Source organism: Phodopus roborovskii, unplaced genomic scaffold (assembly GCF_943737965.1).
Source record: "Phodopus roborovskii unplaced genomic scaffold, PHOROB, whole genome shotgun sequence".
NCBI classification, from domain to species: Eukaryota; Metazoa; Chordata; class Mammalia; order Rodentia; family Cricetidae; genus Phodopus; species Phodopus roborovskii.
The window spans coordinates 2746864-2762378 of NW_026126622.1; the positions used below are offsets into that span (position 1 = coordinate 2746864).

General features: G+C 44.0%; 1 protein-coding gene across 10 annotated transcripts in view; it reads right to left on the bottom strand.

Annotated features, from left to right (window-relative positions):
• Tjp1 (tight junction protein 1) overlaps positions 1–12596 on the bottom strand; it is a 240956-nt gene extending 228360 nt beyond the window's left edge. For 2 of the 10 annotated variants that reach the window (XM_051206458.1, XM_051206456.1), the window contains exon 1: positions 12340–12589. In XM_051206458.1, the coding sequence (XP_051062415.1) occupies positions 12340–12512 (173 nt within the window). In that variant the 5' untranslated portion in view covers positions 12513–12589. Of the gene's footprint in view, positions 1–12339 lie in introns of all 10 variants that reach the window. The other 8 variants (XM_051206460.1, XM_051206459.1, XM_051206461.1 and 5 more) reach the window with 6 other exon arrangements.
• Between the last annotated feature and the right edge of the window lie 2919 nt (positions 12597–15515).

Below are 15515 nucleotides of genomic sequence, written 5' to 3' on the forward strand. Positions count from 1 at the left end.
TCTCCAGTGTCTGTCATTTCCTTTGTTACTTTGTTTCACCATTCTTGTTTCTATAGATGAGCAAGTGTCAAGACCTAATTACCACAATACCCTTTTCTGCATTTTCTCCAAATCACCATGTCTATCAGATGTCTTCTCTTTCCTTGAGGACTTGCTAATCCCTCGAGTCCTGGGATACTTCTATTTGTACCAGGGCATACTTGCCTGCTACGGTATTCACAGTGTGCCTGCCTTCGGTGACTCTGACAGAGACGCAGATGTGCTGCTGGGAGGTCTGTGTAAACATTTTGGGTCAAGAGACTTGGCAGAGCCCTCAGAGACAGCCACATCTCTCCAGCACAGCACCTGAGGGCTGCTTTAGGAAGGAAGGAAGCAGTACCTCTGTTACCTCCTGTCCCAGAGAGGGGGAGGAGCCACCAACCCAGGACATCATGTTAACTAACTCTGAAGTGCTCCAGATCTCCCACCACTCAGACCCCAGGTTCCCCCTAGAGCCAGACACCCCTGCAGTGCCCTGGACAGTGGTTCTACATGCCTTTCTTTTTGGTACAGCTACCCCATTTTCTAAGCACATGTCACAATTCTCAGGAACATTATTTACTGAGGGTGTTCTTTACTGTTTACAAAGATTGTCATTAATTCAGTTTTAATAAACGTTTAAATTTTTGATGAATTCCCAGTAATCCTCCCTTCCAGTTCAGTGCCCAAAGTACAAATGCGATGACGTCATGTTCAGGATTCTCAACATGCAAAGAAGCACATCGTACAGCTCCATTGTCTTCCTTGCAGTCAAAGTCCTTCCCAGAACAATGAAAAGCTGCTTTGCTCACAGGGAAGCATTTCAGGACACTGGGATGGGCAGGGACTTTCTTGGATCAAACCTCAAAAGCACAGGAAATAAAACAGAACACAAACAGACAGAATTATATCAAACCAAACAACGTGTGTACAAGAAAGGAAACAACCAACAGCAAACAGGCAGCCTACCAGAGGGGGAAAAGAGCTCCCACCCAGGGTGCATGCAGAGCCCCCAAAACTCAATAGCAAACGAGAAAATAGTCTAAAGAATGGACAGTTGCATGTGATGGGTGACTACATCTCACAGCTCCTTGAACTGTGGATCAAAATCCACATGGGGTCATATAATTGAATGTGTGGGTCATGGAAAATTTGACAACAATAAAAAGTTTCTGCTCAGGCATTAGCTAAAACTTACTGCAAAATCGAAAGTAATGCCTCAGGCAGCACTTGCCTAGGTTGCTCTGTGAACACTGTGTATTCTGAACACATGGCATACGAACTTTGACAGCTGTGCCATGATGTGAGGTAACCCTGGTGAGGGCTACTGGCACACCAGCTCGGATTCAAGACTACCATGCACTATTCATTGCACATTTTACTAGATACATGTTTTTGTTATGGAAATATCTTCACTATAGAAATCAAAGACAGTATTTTCCTGATGTCAATCTTTAACATGTAAATATCAAATTAACATATCTCTGGATTGTATGGTGTTAGAATGTTTGGTTTTAAAAATTGCAGTATGAACAGGTATGGTGGCACTTGTCTTTAATCCCAACACTCAGAAGGCAGAGGCAGACAGAAATCTGTGAGTTCGAGGCCAGCCTGGTATACAAAGTGAGTTCCAGGACAACCAGGGCTATGTAGAGAGACCCTGTCTTAAAAAAAAAAAAGCAATAAATGAATAAAAATTGTTCTTAAGCTGCTGACTTGAGTTTCATTAAAAAATGTTGAATAAATTTGGTTTGGGATTAAGACAGAATTTGTAACAATTTCTGACATGGCCCTAAACATACTTGTATCATTTTATATTCCATATTTATTCTCAGGATTGATGCTTGATTATCGAATCAAGACGCTGACAGCTCTGAAACATGGTGAAGATGCTGTGTCATGCAAGGTGTTTGTGTCAGCCAAGATTAAATTCTTTGTGTAAAATAAATAAACAAGCATATCCCTCTCACTAGTATGCAAACTGGCTTTAGTCTAATGAATAACAAAGTTATATGTCTATTAAATAATTGTTTTAAGATAATTTTTATATGATTTATTATTGTCTTAGTTAAGTTTTTTATTGCTGCAACAAACACCATGACCAAAAAGCAAGTTGGGGAGAAAAGGATTTATTCAGCTTACACTTTAACATTTTTTGTCATCATCAAAGGAAGTCAGGTCAGGAACTGGAGGTGAGAGCTGATGCAGAGGCCATGGAGGTGAGCTGTTTACTGTCTAGCTCCCATAGATTCCTCAGCCTGCTTTCTTATTGACCCAGGACCACCAGCCCAGCAATGGCACCACAGACAGTGGTCTGGACCCTCCCCCATCAATCACTAATTGATCTCACAGAAGCATTTCCTCAACCGAGGCTCCTTCCTCTCTGATGACTCTGGCCGGTGTCAGATTAACAATTATCATTGAAATGTTGCACTGTATACCTATTTTATATGGCTGTACAGCTGAGGCGGCTTAAAATTATTTTGTTAAAAAGGAATAGTGGAAAACATTTAAGATGTCCTACCAAGGAAAACAATGTAGTTTATATTTCAAAAGAACTAGAAGAAAGGATACTGAATGTTTTTAGTTCTTGTTTTTCCCAATACAGGATTGCTGGCCTTGAACTCATACAGATTCACCTGCCTCTGCCTCCTGAGTCCTGGGATTAAGAAGGGGCCGCCACTGCCTGGCTAGGATATCAAATGCTTTTATCATAAGGATGATAAACTTGGGGGGAGATGTGTGTATACAGATTTAACCCAATTTAATAATATGCAATGTGTATATGTACTAAACATCATATGAAACCTCCAAAACATGTACAATTTTAATTTTATATCCCTATTAAAAATAAATTTAACTTAAACTTCAAAAAAACTTTAGTCAAATAAGAAACTAATTAAAAAACAATATACAACACAGCTTTTCTTTTTATTTCTTCTATGCTAGATACATGATTTAGCTGTATTTTAGGAAATTAATGTAAATATAATACCAGCTTTTTGGGGGCGAAGAAATTTAAGATTTTCCCCAACATTTTCTGACATCTCCCTTAGAAAGTCATACAATTTTCTCTTTTCTGAAAACTTATAAGCCTAAAACTTAAAGACTGCCATGAAATTTATACCCACAGTTACAAGTGGCTGGGGCGTACCATGCTTATCAGAGACAATTCAATGAAATATAAAATCCAATCATGAGGATTGGATCCAATCCAGGGTCATAATACAAATATTTAATGGTCAGACGAGTGTGACAGGTGTGTAGCTGGTGGTCATCTGCCCAGGACCCACCTTGCCCACAGATTCCCAAGTGCCTTTAACTTAAAAGAGAGACTCTAACCAGGTCTCTCTGAAGGTTAGATACAAGCTGCTAAAAGACAGAGGGCTCAGGATGAACCCCCTTCTCTTTGGTGGGGAATAATAGAAAATGTTAGCTCCAGGGTAAGGGGAAGAGATCGTGTATACTCAGTGCAGGTGCAATATTGCTTCTCTTTTCCTTCTCATCTTTGTTTGTGCATCAATGTGGGTCCTGCTGAGAGCTATACATGTGGTCTGTTTTCTGTTGGACACTCACAATACTATTCAGGCTGCTTATAATTCCTTGAGTAAATAAAAACAAGCATACAAACATAGTCTCACTGTGAAATCCATCTAAAAATCAATCTCCCTCCTCTGTCTTCCCTTGGTCCTTCTTCCCTCCTGTCTCTCTGCTCCTTTCATCCTTCATCCTCCCTTTCTCCTCCCTTCCTAAAGTACCCCTTTTCCAACCCTGGTATTGTGGAGGTCAACTTGGTAACTCAGACACTGAGTTACCTCAGAGGAATGGTTTTGGTTGACAGGGAACCACCTTATATAACACCTTAAATCAAGGGGAAATTAATAACTAACTTACAAGAAAGATATTCCTTCCCAAATTTTAAATTTTATTAGTTACAAAATTAAGAGTATTATGCCAGGATGAGGACTATACCAGACTCAGCTATGGCGGGACAGCTGAACTCACTGTAATTAGAGACAGGAGAAATGTGGGGATGAAATGATACCAGGCTCACATCCTTGACATGAGTTCTGGAGTAGCTGTGTGACTTTGGGCAACAGTTTAAATCCTCCCAAATCTCAGTTTCTTTCTGGAGCGCTGAGGCAGGGGGATTGCTTTGAGTTTGAGGTCAGACTGGTCAAGAGAGTGATTTCCAGGCCAGCCTGGACTTTACAGTGAGATAGTACATTGTCATGTGTGTGGGAGAGGGTGGGGCTGGCCTCTCTCTTTCTCTCCTCTCTCTCGCTCCTCTCTCTCCCCTCTCCCTCACTGTCTCCTCTCTCTCTCCCCCCTCCTCTCTTCTCTCTCTTTTCCCCTTCCTCCCTCTCTCCCGTCCTCCTCTAATTTTCTTATGCAACCACATTTTCTTCTTGGGCATAGCCAGTGTGTCCACAAGGTAATACTCCCAGGATCCTCTCATTTGACTTCCTGTTTCCAAATGTGGCCTTATCCCTAGCTCCTGGAACCTGGCTTCCATTGGCTGTACTAACTGACATCGTTAGGCTCAGCTGTGATCTATGCTGCAAGCTCCACTATTTTGGCTGCTGAGGAGGGGCTTGAAGCATAAAGCATCAGCTTCCTAGAGAGGCCCTGGTTTGGGGACTAGCTTGCTCCTGCCCAGACATTATCACCAGGCCAGTAAACTGTTTACCATCTAGTTCCTTGTGTGTGTGATCTCCTGGATGAGGCCATCAGGGAAAAGTAAACACTAATCTTGTCCTATCAATCATGTCACACCTGAAGTTGCAAGCCCCTGGCTGGCTGTTGGCTGCTGTCCAGATCCAGTCTGCTAAACTTCTGACATGGGCCAGTGAAGCTCTGTAAGTCCCCCAGGAGACTCACATTTCACTCTTTTAAAAAAACAGGGATACAACACACCTCTCAGACCCTTCCCTAAGCTGGAATGTCTTTCTACTCCCCATCCTGGAATCCAAATGTGTCCAGGAGTTTCTGGCCTTCATTCAGTATGTGTGCAAATTAGGAGCTCTGCTCATTGCCATTTCTGACCACACCCCACATAGTACAAACAATTCCAACTCTTCTGCTCCATCTCTTTCCAATTCCAGTGTAAAAGAATTTAGTAACAACAAAGAATTGAGCCAAATAAACAAACAAGATGGTAAAAGTGAAGATATTACATAAGAAGAAAATTATCCACAAGGTTAATCCCTCTACAAAATATTAATTTAGGCGTGGAAGAGAGGTCTCAGCAGTTAAGAGCATTTGCTGCTCTTGCAGAGAACCTGGGTTTGGTTTCTAGCCTCCACATCGTGGTTTACAACCATCCATATCTCCAGTTCCAGAGAATCCCAAACCTTCTGTATGCCCAGAATACACATACATACATGCAGACAAAATACTAATACATGTAAAAACATAAATAAACCTAAATTAAAGATATTAATTTAAAAATATTAGCAACCAACAGCCAAAATCAAGTCAAGACAACGCTAATGAATGACAGTACAGCCTTGTTTGCCCCAAAGGGGAATTGTTAACACAGGTGTGGGAACAGGAGGCTTGGGGTGCTGAGGACAGAAGGGCAGCTTTTTAAAGGACACTATCCTTACTAGGATAGTAAAGTCCTTGTGAGATGGCTTAACCAGTAAACCCAACCAGACACACCTACATTCAATCCCAGGGATTGGTGAGATGGTTTAGCTGGGCATTGGTAGCGCACACCTTCAGTCCCAGCACTTGGGAGGCAGAGGCAGGCAGATCTCTGTGAGTTCGAGGTCAGCCTGGTCTACAGAGCTAGTTCCAGGACAGGCTCCAAAGCAATACAGAGAAACCCTGGCTCGACCCCCCCCAAAAAAAACCCCAAAAAACAAACAAAAAACAAACAAACCCCAAAATACACAAACAACAAAGAAAGCCAAAACACAAACCAGTAAACCCAACTAGACACATCTACATTCAATCCCAGAGGCCCTGGTGGAAAGAAGGAACTGACTCTGGCAAGCTGTGCTGTGACCTCCACGCATTGAGTGTACACACACACACACACACACACACACACACACACACACACACACACAGAGGTCATTAAAATCTTTTTTAAAGATAGTAAACTTCTTCATAATTATCAGACTGGAGAAGCCCCAACGACTTGTGTAGTAGATTAATAGTGACTGGCTATTTATTACATTTGTGAAAAGGACAATGTATATAATTGTCTTTAATTTGCTCATTTTAAAACTGTGTGAAAGTCTTTATTGCTGAAAACACTGTGCACTTCAGTCAGGGCCCAGAGACCCCTGAGCTGGAACTGCCGTGACTACCCCCTCCCTGATGGCTAGCTTTCATGGTGTAGAGGGCGCTATGCAATTCCAAAGAAGCGGGATAACCAAGAGTCCTACCCAGCTATAATGCCTACAAACCACATCAGTGACCAGCATAGTATGAGAGCTGAAGGGTACAGCAGTGGCATGCATACCTTGGTAGTAACCAACAACTTCTTAGTTGGACTTAAGACCTACTCATGGTTACTGGAAGAGAATCTACAATCATTAATTTAATAAACCAGCACAATCCCTATAATAATCTATAAACATTTGTCCTAATACCCACAGGTAAATATAGTCTTTACCTGCCATCAAGGAACACATGTCTTTTCAGTAGGTAGAGACTACTATAGAAAACCACAATCAATCAAAATGCAGATTTGGAGAGCCCAGTTCCAATGGAGACATTCACAAAATACCCTTGAACTCATAATGGGGGGCATTATGGAAGAGGGAGGCAGAAAGAGTCAGAGGAGCAGGGAGTTTGCTGTCAGATTATCAGAAGTAACACCCATGAAATCTCACCAACATGACTGGCCAAATGTAAGCTGAGCAAGGGTTACGCCAACAGGCACACCAAATTTGACAGGGAAAAAGCCCGCAAGGCTTCAATCATACACAAAGAACTCTGACAAGTGAGGAAAGCTGGGAGCAGAAGAGGTGGTCTTCCTCAGGGAAAAGCACTGACTGGTGCCAAATGGTTGGTCCTGAAAACACACATGTACGCTACATATTTCAGGCTGAATAGGCTATATGTAGGAATATGTATGTATGTATATACATATATGCATTCAATAACAGCAGAAAAAAGAGGCGATGAATATGGAGGAGAGTGGGCAGGGGCACATGGGAGGGTTTGGAGAAAGGAAAGGGAAGGGAAAAATGGTGTAATTATATCACAATATCAGAAAAAAAAAAAAAAACTATGAACAAGAACATGGAGTTTTGAGCCCTGCATGTTCCTGCAGGAAGACTTGGTGATCCAAGGGTGTACCATGAACCATTCTTAGAATGAGAATTTTCTACAAATGGCTTCTTTGTATCTATTCTCAGCCATTCTCTTCTTCCCACACTGTATTCTTCCTGTCCAGTTGTCTTTTTTAACCCTAATAACCACTGTGACACCAGTGTCTAGGCAAGCAAATGACTTTGTAAAATGGAAAAATATGGAACCTACAGAGGTGCTTCAGTGAAATGACAGGAAGTGTGGAGAGCATTTCCATTTTGTCTGCAGGGAGTAACTTAAACAGCAGCTCTTCCCATCTTCTGCTAGGAATAGGCTGCCGGAAGGGAGTGTATTGAGACTATGTAACTTCCAATAGCCACTGAAGCATATGAGTAAGGGACATTCTCAGATTATGCTCAAAGTAAAGTGGCTAGGTCCCTCCTTAAGGCTGGTCAGCTGGTAAAAACAAAACAAACCAAAAAAAAAAAAAAAAAAACCCTCAAACTGAGCAAAATGAAATTATTCTGAAAACATTTGCTATGTTTCACATACAAATAGATCAGGGTAATTATTATTTGGACCTGTGGAAGAATTTCGTCTTCTTTAGAAAAAACAGTGTCTGCAAACCTAATCAAGTTGAAGTTCCTGAGATGAGAGTATCCTGGATTACCCAGGTGGGCCTAGTCCAGGGATGCATATCTGTAAGGGACAGAGGAGGGGATGAGGGATACAAAGGAAAAAGCCACATGCAAATAGTGCCAGAGTCTGGAGTGACACAGCCATTGAGAACACCTGGGCCACTAAAAATAGGAAAGACAATGGAAGGTCCACTCCAGAGCCGTCCAGGGCATGTACACTGTGACTTGAGAGTCCTGACCTCCAGAGCTGTCAAAGAACAGTTGTCTGTTCTCAGAGACCTAGGAAATACAGTGGGCCACCAAAGGTGGTCCCCAAAGAAAGGCAGCTAGCCACACAAACATACTTCTATCCAGGGCAGGGCTAACAGGCCTCAGGAGTCCCAAAGCCATTGTGTTAAGCAGTTTTCAATCTTTGTGACAAACACCCAGAGAAAGCAACCTTAAAGGTGGGAATCTTCTTTGGACAGTTTATTTCAGAGGTATTTAGTACATGTGCTTGACTCACCACTCCTGGGCTTATGTGCAGAAACATCACTATCACTACATCATCACTACATGATGAGGAGAGAATAAAAAGAGTCGAGGAAGGCTGGGGTCTAGGGAAAGCCACCAAGAACACACCACAGCGACATCCTTCAACTCACCATCTACTTCTTGCTCTCAAAGTTTCTATTGACAATATATGAGTCCACAGATGGGCTCAGAGACTTTATGATCCAGTCACTTGTCAACAGTTAGCTCCAGCAGCTGGGCTGAGCAGGCCTTCGACAATGATTGGGGGTAGGAGGTATCTTATACCCAAACTATAACAACAGCAATGATTTTGAATAGACCACTGAAAATATTCCCACTTCCTGCTTCTAGGATATGAGAGAAAGAGATGAGCCTGGAAGAGGTCCCTCCAACGGGAGGGTATTTGTTTTGGTTTCCATCTTCACTGATGCCCAAACCCAACACTCCCTAAAACATTTTCATAAGCAATGTAGACAAATAGAAGAGCACCCCACAAAGAAAAGCTGAGAGCCACAAACACCCAAAGGAGACAAAGTGTGGGAACAAAGCATGAGATCACTGCACTCTCTCCTACAAGCCAGCATAAGCTTTGCAAACATGAGGTCTTTTCACACAGACTGTAACCATGGGGGTGGGGGTGGGGGACGCCAGGGAGCATACACATTTTCATAAACATCTTAGTACAAATCTTCGTGTATGTAAATTTTCATAGTGCAAAGTTACATGTTCTAAGGGGGCAGCCGCTGGTGCCTTCCAAGGTTTGGCTATACTGCTGGAATCTGCAGGAGGTTCCCACCTACCCTCTGGAGTGAAGACTAGTATTCTCCCAAAACACTTGCCACTGCCTTTCCCCAAATGCCCAGCAATTGCTACAAGACCCTGACAAAGGAAATGTTGTGAAAATTAGATACATGAATTAGGTAGCACATTATTCTCAACTAAAAAGGAGGAGGACAATAAAATGACACTGTTTTCACATGGCCTATTCCTCTGTGTCCCTCATCCTCTCTTACAAACACTCAATAATGGATTCAGGGCCCAGCTGGACAAGATGCTCTCTTCTCAAGAACTGCCAAGCCTGATGACCTGAGTTTGATCCCCAGGATCCACATGCAGGAGGAGAGAACTCATGCATGTGCTATGATGCACACACTCACATCCAATCTCCATCACACATTAAAGAAATAAACAGGAAAAGAATCATGTATCTGTTTTTGTATCTTATGTTCTTCAGTTTGCCACTGTGGAAATGAGATGAGTCTTTGGAAGTAGCAGTAAATGGAAACTGATTTGAATAAAAAAAAAAAAAAACACAAAAGCATGATATGAAGTGCAGCAGCTTTTTGTGGGCCATTTCTTAGTAAGATGGTTTTTATCCCTGGCCCTGATTCACTCTTGGCCTCCAATGTGAATTGTTGAAGTACAAAAGTTACCTGGATTTTATTTCCTTGAGTCCTGTCTTCACAAACTCTGTCTGTGGACTGTGTCTTTAGAGCAGCCCTCCAAGTGATAAAGAGAATAAATCTCATCAATCATTGGTGCCCATGCCTAGCTAGCACTTTTCAATTAGTTCACACCAAGCATCAAGAACATGATTTCTTTAAAATTCTTCCCTAGTCATGCCTAATTAAGATGTGAGGTTCTAGGCTTGACTTCCAGAACTGCTCTAAAGAATTCACATATTTATTCAGCTAATATTTATTGAGAAGCTATTTGGGGCCAGAGAGTGTTTGTAAGAGATCTAGCAATGAATTAAATAGAGAAAAACCCTCTTCAATGTGATTTATATTCTTGCAGAAAGACAGAGAATCTATGTGAAATGCAACAACAAACACACACAATACAAATATACATACACACACATACATATATAGTTTGTTTCATCAGTTAAATACATAGAAGAAACGTAGGCTAGGGTACCTGGTGATATTGGCATATTTTCTTCCCATATGCTGTCAATGCGGCCAAGAGTGACTTATTTGTTATTTGTTTTTTGACTGTATGTGTGTATGTCCAAGCCTGATGACCTCTTGAAGGCAAACATCTTTACCCAATGAGCCAGTTTTTGTTGTTGTCATTTGTTTTTTTTTTTTTTTTTTTTTTTTGAGATAAAGTCTCAGGTTGGCCTTGAACTCATGATATTCCTGCCTCAGCTTCCCATGTGATGGAATTATAGGCTCTCACCACCCTACTCTGCCTAAGAATAACTTATTCTTCATTTGTTTGCTACAAGTCATCTTTCACAGACATTTTCTTTTTCTTTTTCAGTGCTTGGGCTCGAGCCCAGGTTGTTGCATACTTTAGGACAGTACTCTAATGATGAGCCACACCCCCTTTTCCCAAGGACACATCTTCCCCCTGACCCATTTTTTTTAAGACCTGGTTTCTTTGCATAGCCTGGTTGTTCTGGAATTCGATCTGTAGACTAGGCTGGCCTTGAACTCACAGAGATCCACCTGACTCTGCCTCCTAAATTCTGGGATTAAAGGCACACTCCAGCACTTCTAGGCCACCAAGGACACATCTTAATCCAACTATTGCCAGGCTTACCAGTCTAGCATTTTATGAGCTGTTCATGGCTAGTTAGCAAGTGTAAATGCTGTTTTTCAAAATAAGTTTGTCTTTAACAAATGGGGAGGTGGAATAGAAGTTGTTAACATTTCTTAAGCATGTGTTGCTCGTCCAGGCACAGCAGTAGGACCAGGCTGATTTGACATCAGAGCTGATCTGTGTAACATCGTAAGAGAGATAACAAGAGTCTCAGCTTACCCATGGAGAAACAGGCATGACAATAACTTGCTGAAGGTCACACTGTAAGTGGCACAGGGAAATGTGAACTCTGCGCACACAATTATAGTCTTTCCTTCACTATTGACCGCTATTGGAATTCTGTTTCTTTTTTTAACCAGCATTTCCTCGATTGACCAACCCTTGTAGACTTCAAAGCATTGTTTCAGGTTTTATATGGCAGAAGTTACTTCTCCACTCCACAAAAGCAGCCTCACTTCAGATTTCTCTACTTAGGATTACATTACCCTATAGCCAATAGAATTGAAGAGCTACATAAAATATTCATAACCTATACTGAGCACTGACTACTAATTTTCAAATTAAAAAGGCTCTCACAATTACTGGTTCCCGACCCCTATCTTCACCCCACTACTTTTCCTTTCTTGTTTCTTTTGTGGTTAAATCTTAAGCCTATATTTTCAGCCAATGAAGTGCTCAGGTGGCAATGAGATCCCATGCGGCATATTTAGATGCTAATACAACATGCAACCTACATGATAAACGACTGTGCAAACCAGACCTCAATATTTTCACTTAATAGTGCTCTTTTCAATTACCTCGATAACAGCTTCCTGGTCGGAGGAAACAAATATCGTGCAGAAAAAACGACAGTCCGCGACAAAACGACGGTAACATCACAACTTCCTTCCCTTAGCGTGGGAACGGCTCATCTTTTACTATGCGCCCAACAGCAGGTGCATTTGGGGGAAATAACAGAAGATGCACCGACAAGGACCAATGGATTGCAGGGCTAGGTTGCGGTCTGCAGCAAAGCTTGGCGTGCAATTCCCAGTCAGCAGCACTCGCGGGCGCCCAGGGAAAGGAGAGCCCGTGTGAGGCCGGGATGCGGGGTGCAAGGTCCCAGCCGCTCCCTCCCCGCGCGCTCTCGGAGTCGCCTGCAGGAGCGCGGCGCGCGGCCCGGACGCTGGGCGATGGCTGCTCCGCCAGCTCTGCGCGCCCCACCGATGCCAGGCCCCGCGCCCCCGCCCTGCTCCTGCGCCCCTATGCCCTGTCCAAGCGCCCCGGCCCTGCCCCCGGTGTCCCAGTCTCTGTCCGCGCCCCTCAGGTATCCTCATTCCCTTTAACGCGCGCCTCAGCCCCGAGTCCTTACCACAGCTTCCTCTTGAGCGGCAGGAGACTGCCGCGGTTGGACGGGGTGACGCCGATGGCCATCTGCAGCACCGTCAGGTATTTCTGGTACTTCATCTTGTCCCCGCTCCGCTCGCGGGCAGGGCCCCGCCGCCGCCGCCGCCGCCGCAGACACAGCCCCTCCAAGCGCCGCATAGATCAGCTCTGGGCCATCCGCCGCCCCGCCGCGCGCCCCGCTCCCGCTCCTGCCGCCGTGCGTGGCCCGCTCGCGCCGCCGTGCGTGGCCCGGTACCGCCGCCGTGCGCGCCCTCCGCCCGCTCTCCACCGCCCCGCGCGAGCTCGGCACCGCTGAGCACCGGCGGGCGCGGCCTGGAGGCGGCGCTAAACGAGCCTCGCAACGCGCAGGTCAGCACCCCACGTGCCTCAGTTTCCCCAGGGGCTGGCAGCTCAGTTTTAGTCGATTATGGCCATAAAGAATCTCGAAGCAGGAAAAAAAGAAAATGTTTATGATTACCACTTCGTGGTTTGTCTTTAAGTGTTTTGTTTTCTGCCTTGATGTGATTGACAACTTTACATTTTTACTCGGTGCATTGCATATATGTTATACTTCTTCCCCGGAGGAAGGAGGCATGCAATTCTCACGCACATGATAGTTCTGGATAGTGGAAATGCAGGAGTAGGGCAAAAGGACTCCAATAATCAGTTGTGAAAAGTTGAGTTTGTTCCATGACCTTTAAACTTACTGTGGGACTAATGTATAGGGAAGGGGGAGGGGGAGAAAAGAACCAATGCATTTTACACTATGATTGAAAATATTACAAATATTAAGAATTAAAAGTAACATATACAGATAACACGCCTACAGTCCTCTCTGTGGATACAGAGTTGCCCTGAGAACACGGGAATTGGGTGGAGTTGACAGGGAGTTCAGTAGGTCAAATGCTTGCCGTAGAATCTTGAGGACCTGAATTCTACCCCCAGCACCCCTGTAGAAAAAAAGGACTTGTCAGTCAGTCTTGCCAAATTAGTGTCCATCCGTCTACTGAAGGTGGACAATGATTTGAGGAAGACACTTGATATCCACCTCTGACCCCCCTCATAGTTCCCCCACACATGTACACACACCAAAGGCACAGTTGACCCTTGCTTGACCTCAAGGGCACTGCATACCCACACAGTATCTTTTGTCTCACGTTAGGATTCCTACCGACTTTTTATCAGTTGGTACTTTCACACAATTTTGCACTTTGTCCATCACATTTCCTCTGCTATGTCTTCATTCCTCTTGTCACAACATTTGTGCTGGTTAGTTTTTCTATAGTTAATCCGATTTAAAGTCACCTGGGAAGAAGGAACCACAACCCATGAGTTGCCTCCACCAGACTGGTCTGTGGGCATGGCAATGTGGGCAATTTCTTGAGTAGTGATGGCTATGGGAGGGCCTGGCCCATGGAGGGTGGTGCCCTCTCTGGGTAGGAGGTCATGGAATCTGTAAGAAAGCAGGCTGAACAAGCCACAAGGAGCAAGCCAGGCAGTAACACTTGACTTGCTGCCCCGACTCCCCTTAAGTGATGGAGTGTGATATGAAATTGTAAACTTAAATAAGCTCTCTCCTCCCCAAGTTGCTTTTGGTCAGAGTGTTTTATCACAGCAACAGAGAAGCTAAATAGAACAATGTTCTTTTCTTTTGTGTCTGTTTTTGCTTGTTTCTTGTTTGAGGCAAGACCTCACCCTTTTGTCCAGGTTGACCTTGAACTCTTGTCAGTCCTCTGGCCTCCGCCTCTAAGTGGTGGGATTACAGGTTCATGCTACCACACCTGGCTCTCCATCACTCTCCTTACTTCAGTCTGCATCCTCATTCAGTCAGTTCTGCTCACTTCCTATCTATGACCTCTGGAAAGTACTACTTCCCTTCGTGTAACAGAGTCCACCTGAAGTCCACCCTCACTGGGTTTATGGTTTCTTTGCTGTACCTTCATCTTTGTTGATCAGCTTCTTCTTTCCAATTTTGTACAATGCTGTGTTGATCAACTGCACCCCTTGCTGTTGGCACCTGAACTTAAAAGCAGATGTTCACTGAAAGAACTTCCTCAGGACTGGAGAGATGGACCGGTGGATAAGAGCACTGTGCAGGCATGGTGACATGAGTTTAGATACCCAGCAGCCCCCTACACACACACACACACACACACACACACACACACACACACACACACACACACACGAGGCTATGATCCTCTGGAATCCCAGTGCTGGAGGGTAGGGCACAGGCTGGAGACAGGAAGATCCACAGGGCTTGCTGGTCATTAGTCTAGCCCAAACCCAGAGAGCTCCAGGTTCACTGAGAAACCCTCTCTCAAGGGAACAAGATGGAGAATGATAGAGCAGGTCACCAGATGCAAATGCTGCACACAGCAATAGTGCCTTAGTCATTTTTATAGTGCCGTGACATAACACCAAGATCTAGGCACCTCATAAAAGGAAGCATTTAATTGGGGGCTTCCTTGCAGTTGCAGAGGGTGAGTTCATGACCATCATGGTGGGGGGCATGACAGAAGGCAGGAAGACATGGTGTTGTAGCAGTAACTGAGAGCTTATATCTTGAGACAAGAGTAGGACATAGAGAATTGACTGAGAATGGCATGGGCTTTTGAAACCTCCAAACTTCCTTCAACAAGGCCGCACCTCCTAATCCTTCCCCAATAGTTCCACCACCTGGGGACCAAGATTTCTAATATATGAGCCTATGAAGGGCATTATCATTCAAACTACCGCATATGATATGCAACACACACACACACACAATCTGCTGTGATTAATCACTGATTATGACGACATTAGAGAGATTGTGGACCGGATGACCAAGAGCAGAGCCTATGTCAGATGCTTTTTCTCAGAGTTTATGTGTCATGTAATTGAAAACTGAACCATGCTTTGAGGGACTGGTGCTTTTTCACAAAAATGTAGTAGCTGATACTGGGCGTATCTGAACCTATACAGCCAATACCATTGATTTTCCTGTGGTTTGGGCTCCCAACATTATTTCACACCCACATAGGAAAGCAGATCTATACCCATTTCCCTTCCATTTGTCCAGGGCTTTTAGCTGTCACAGAAAATAAGGGACTGGTAGGTCTCCAATGCTTCAAGTACACACACGTGTGTGTATTTGTTCCTTGGAGCATTGGAGCAGAGCTG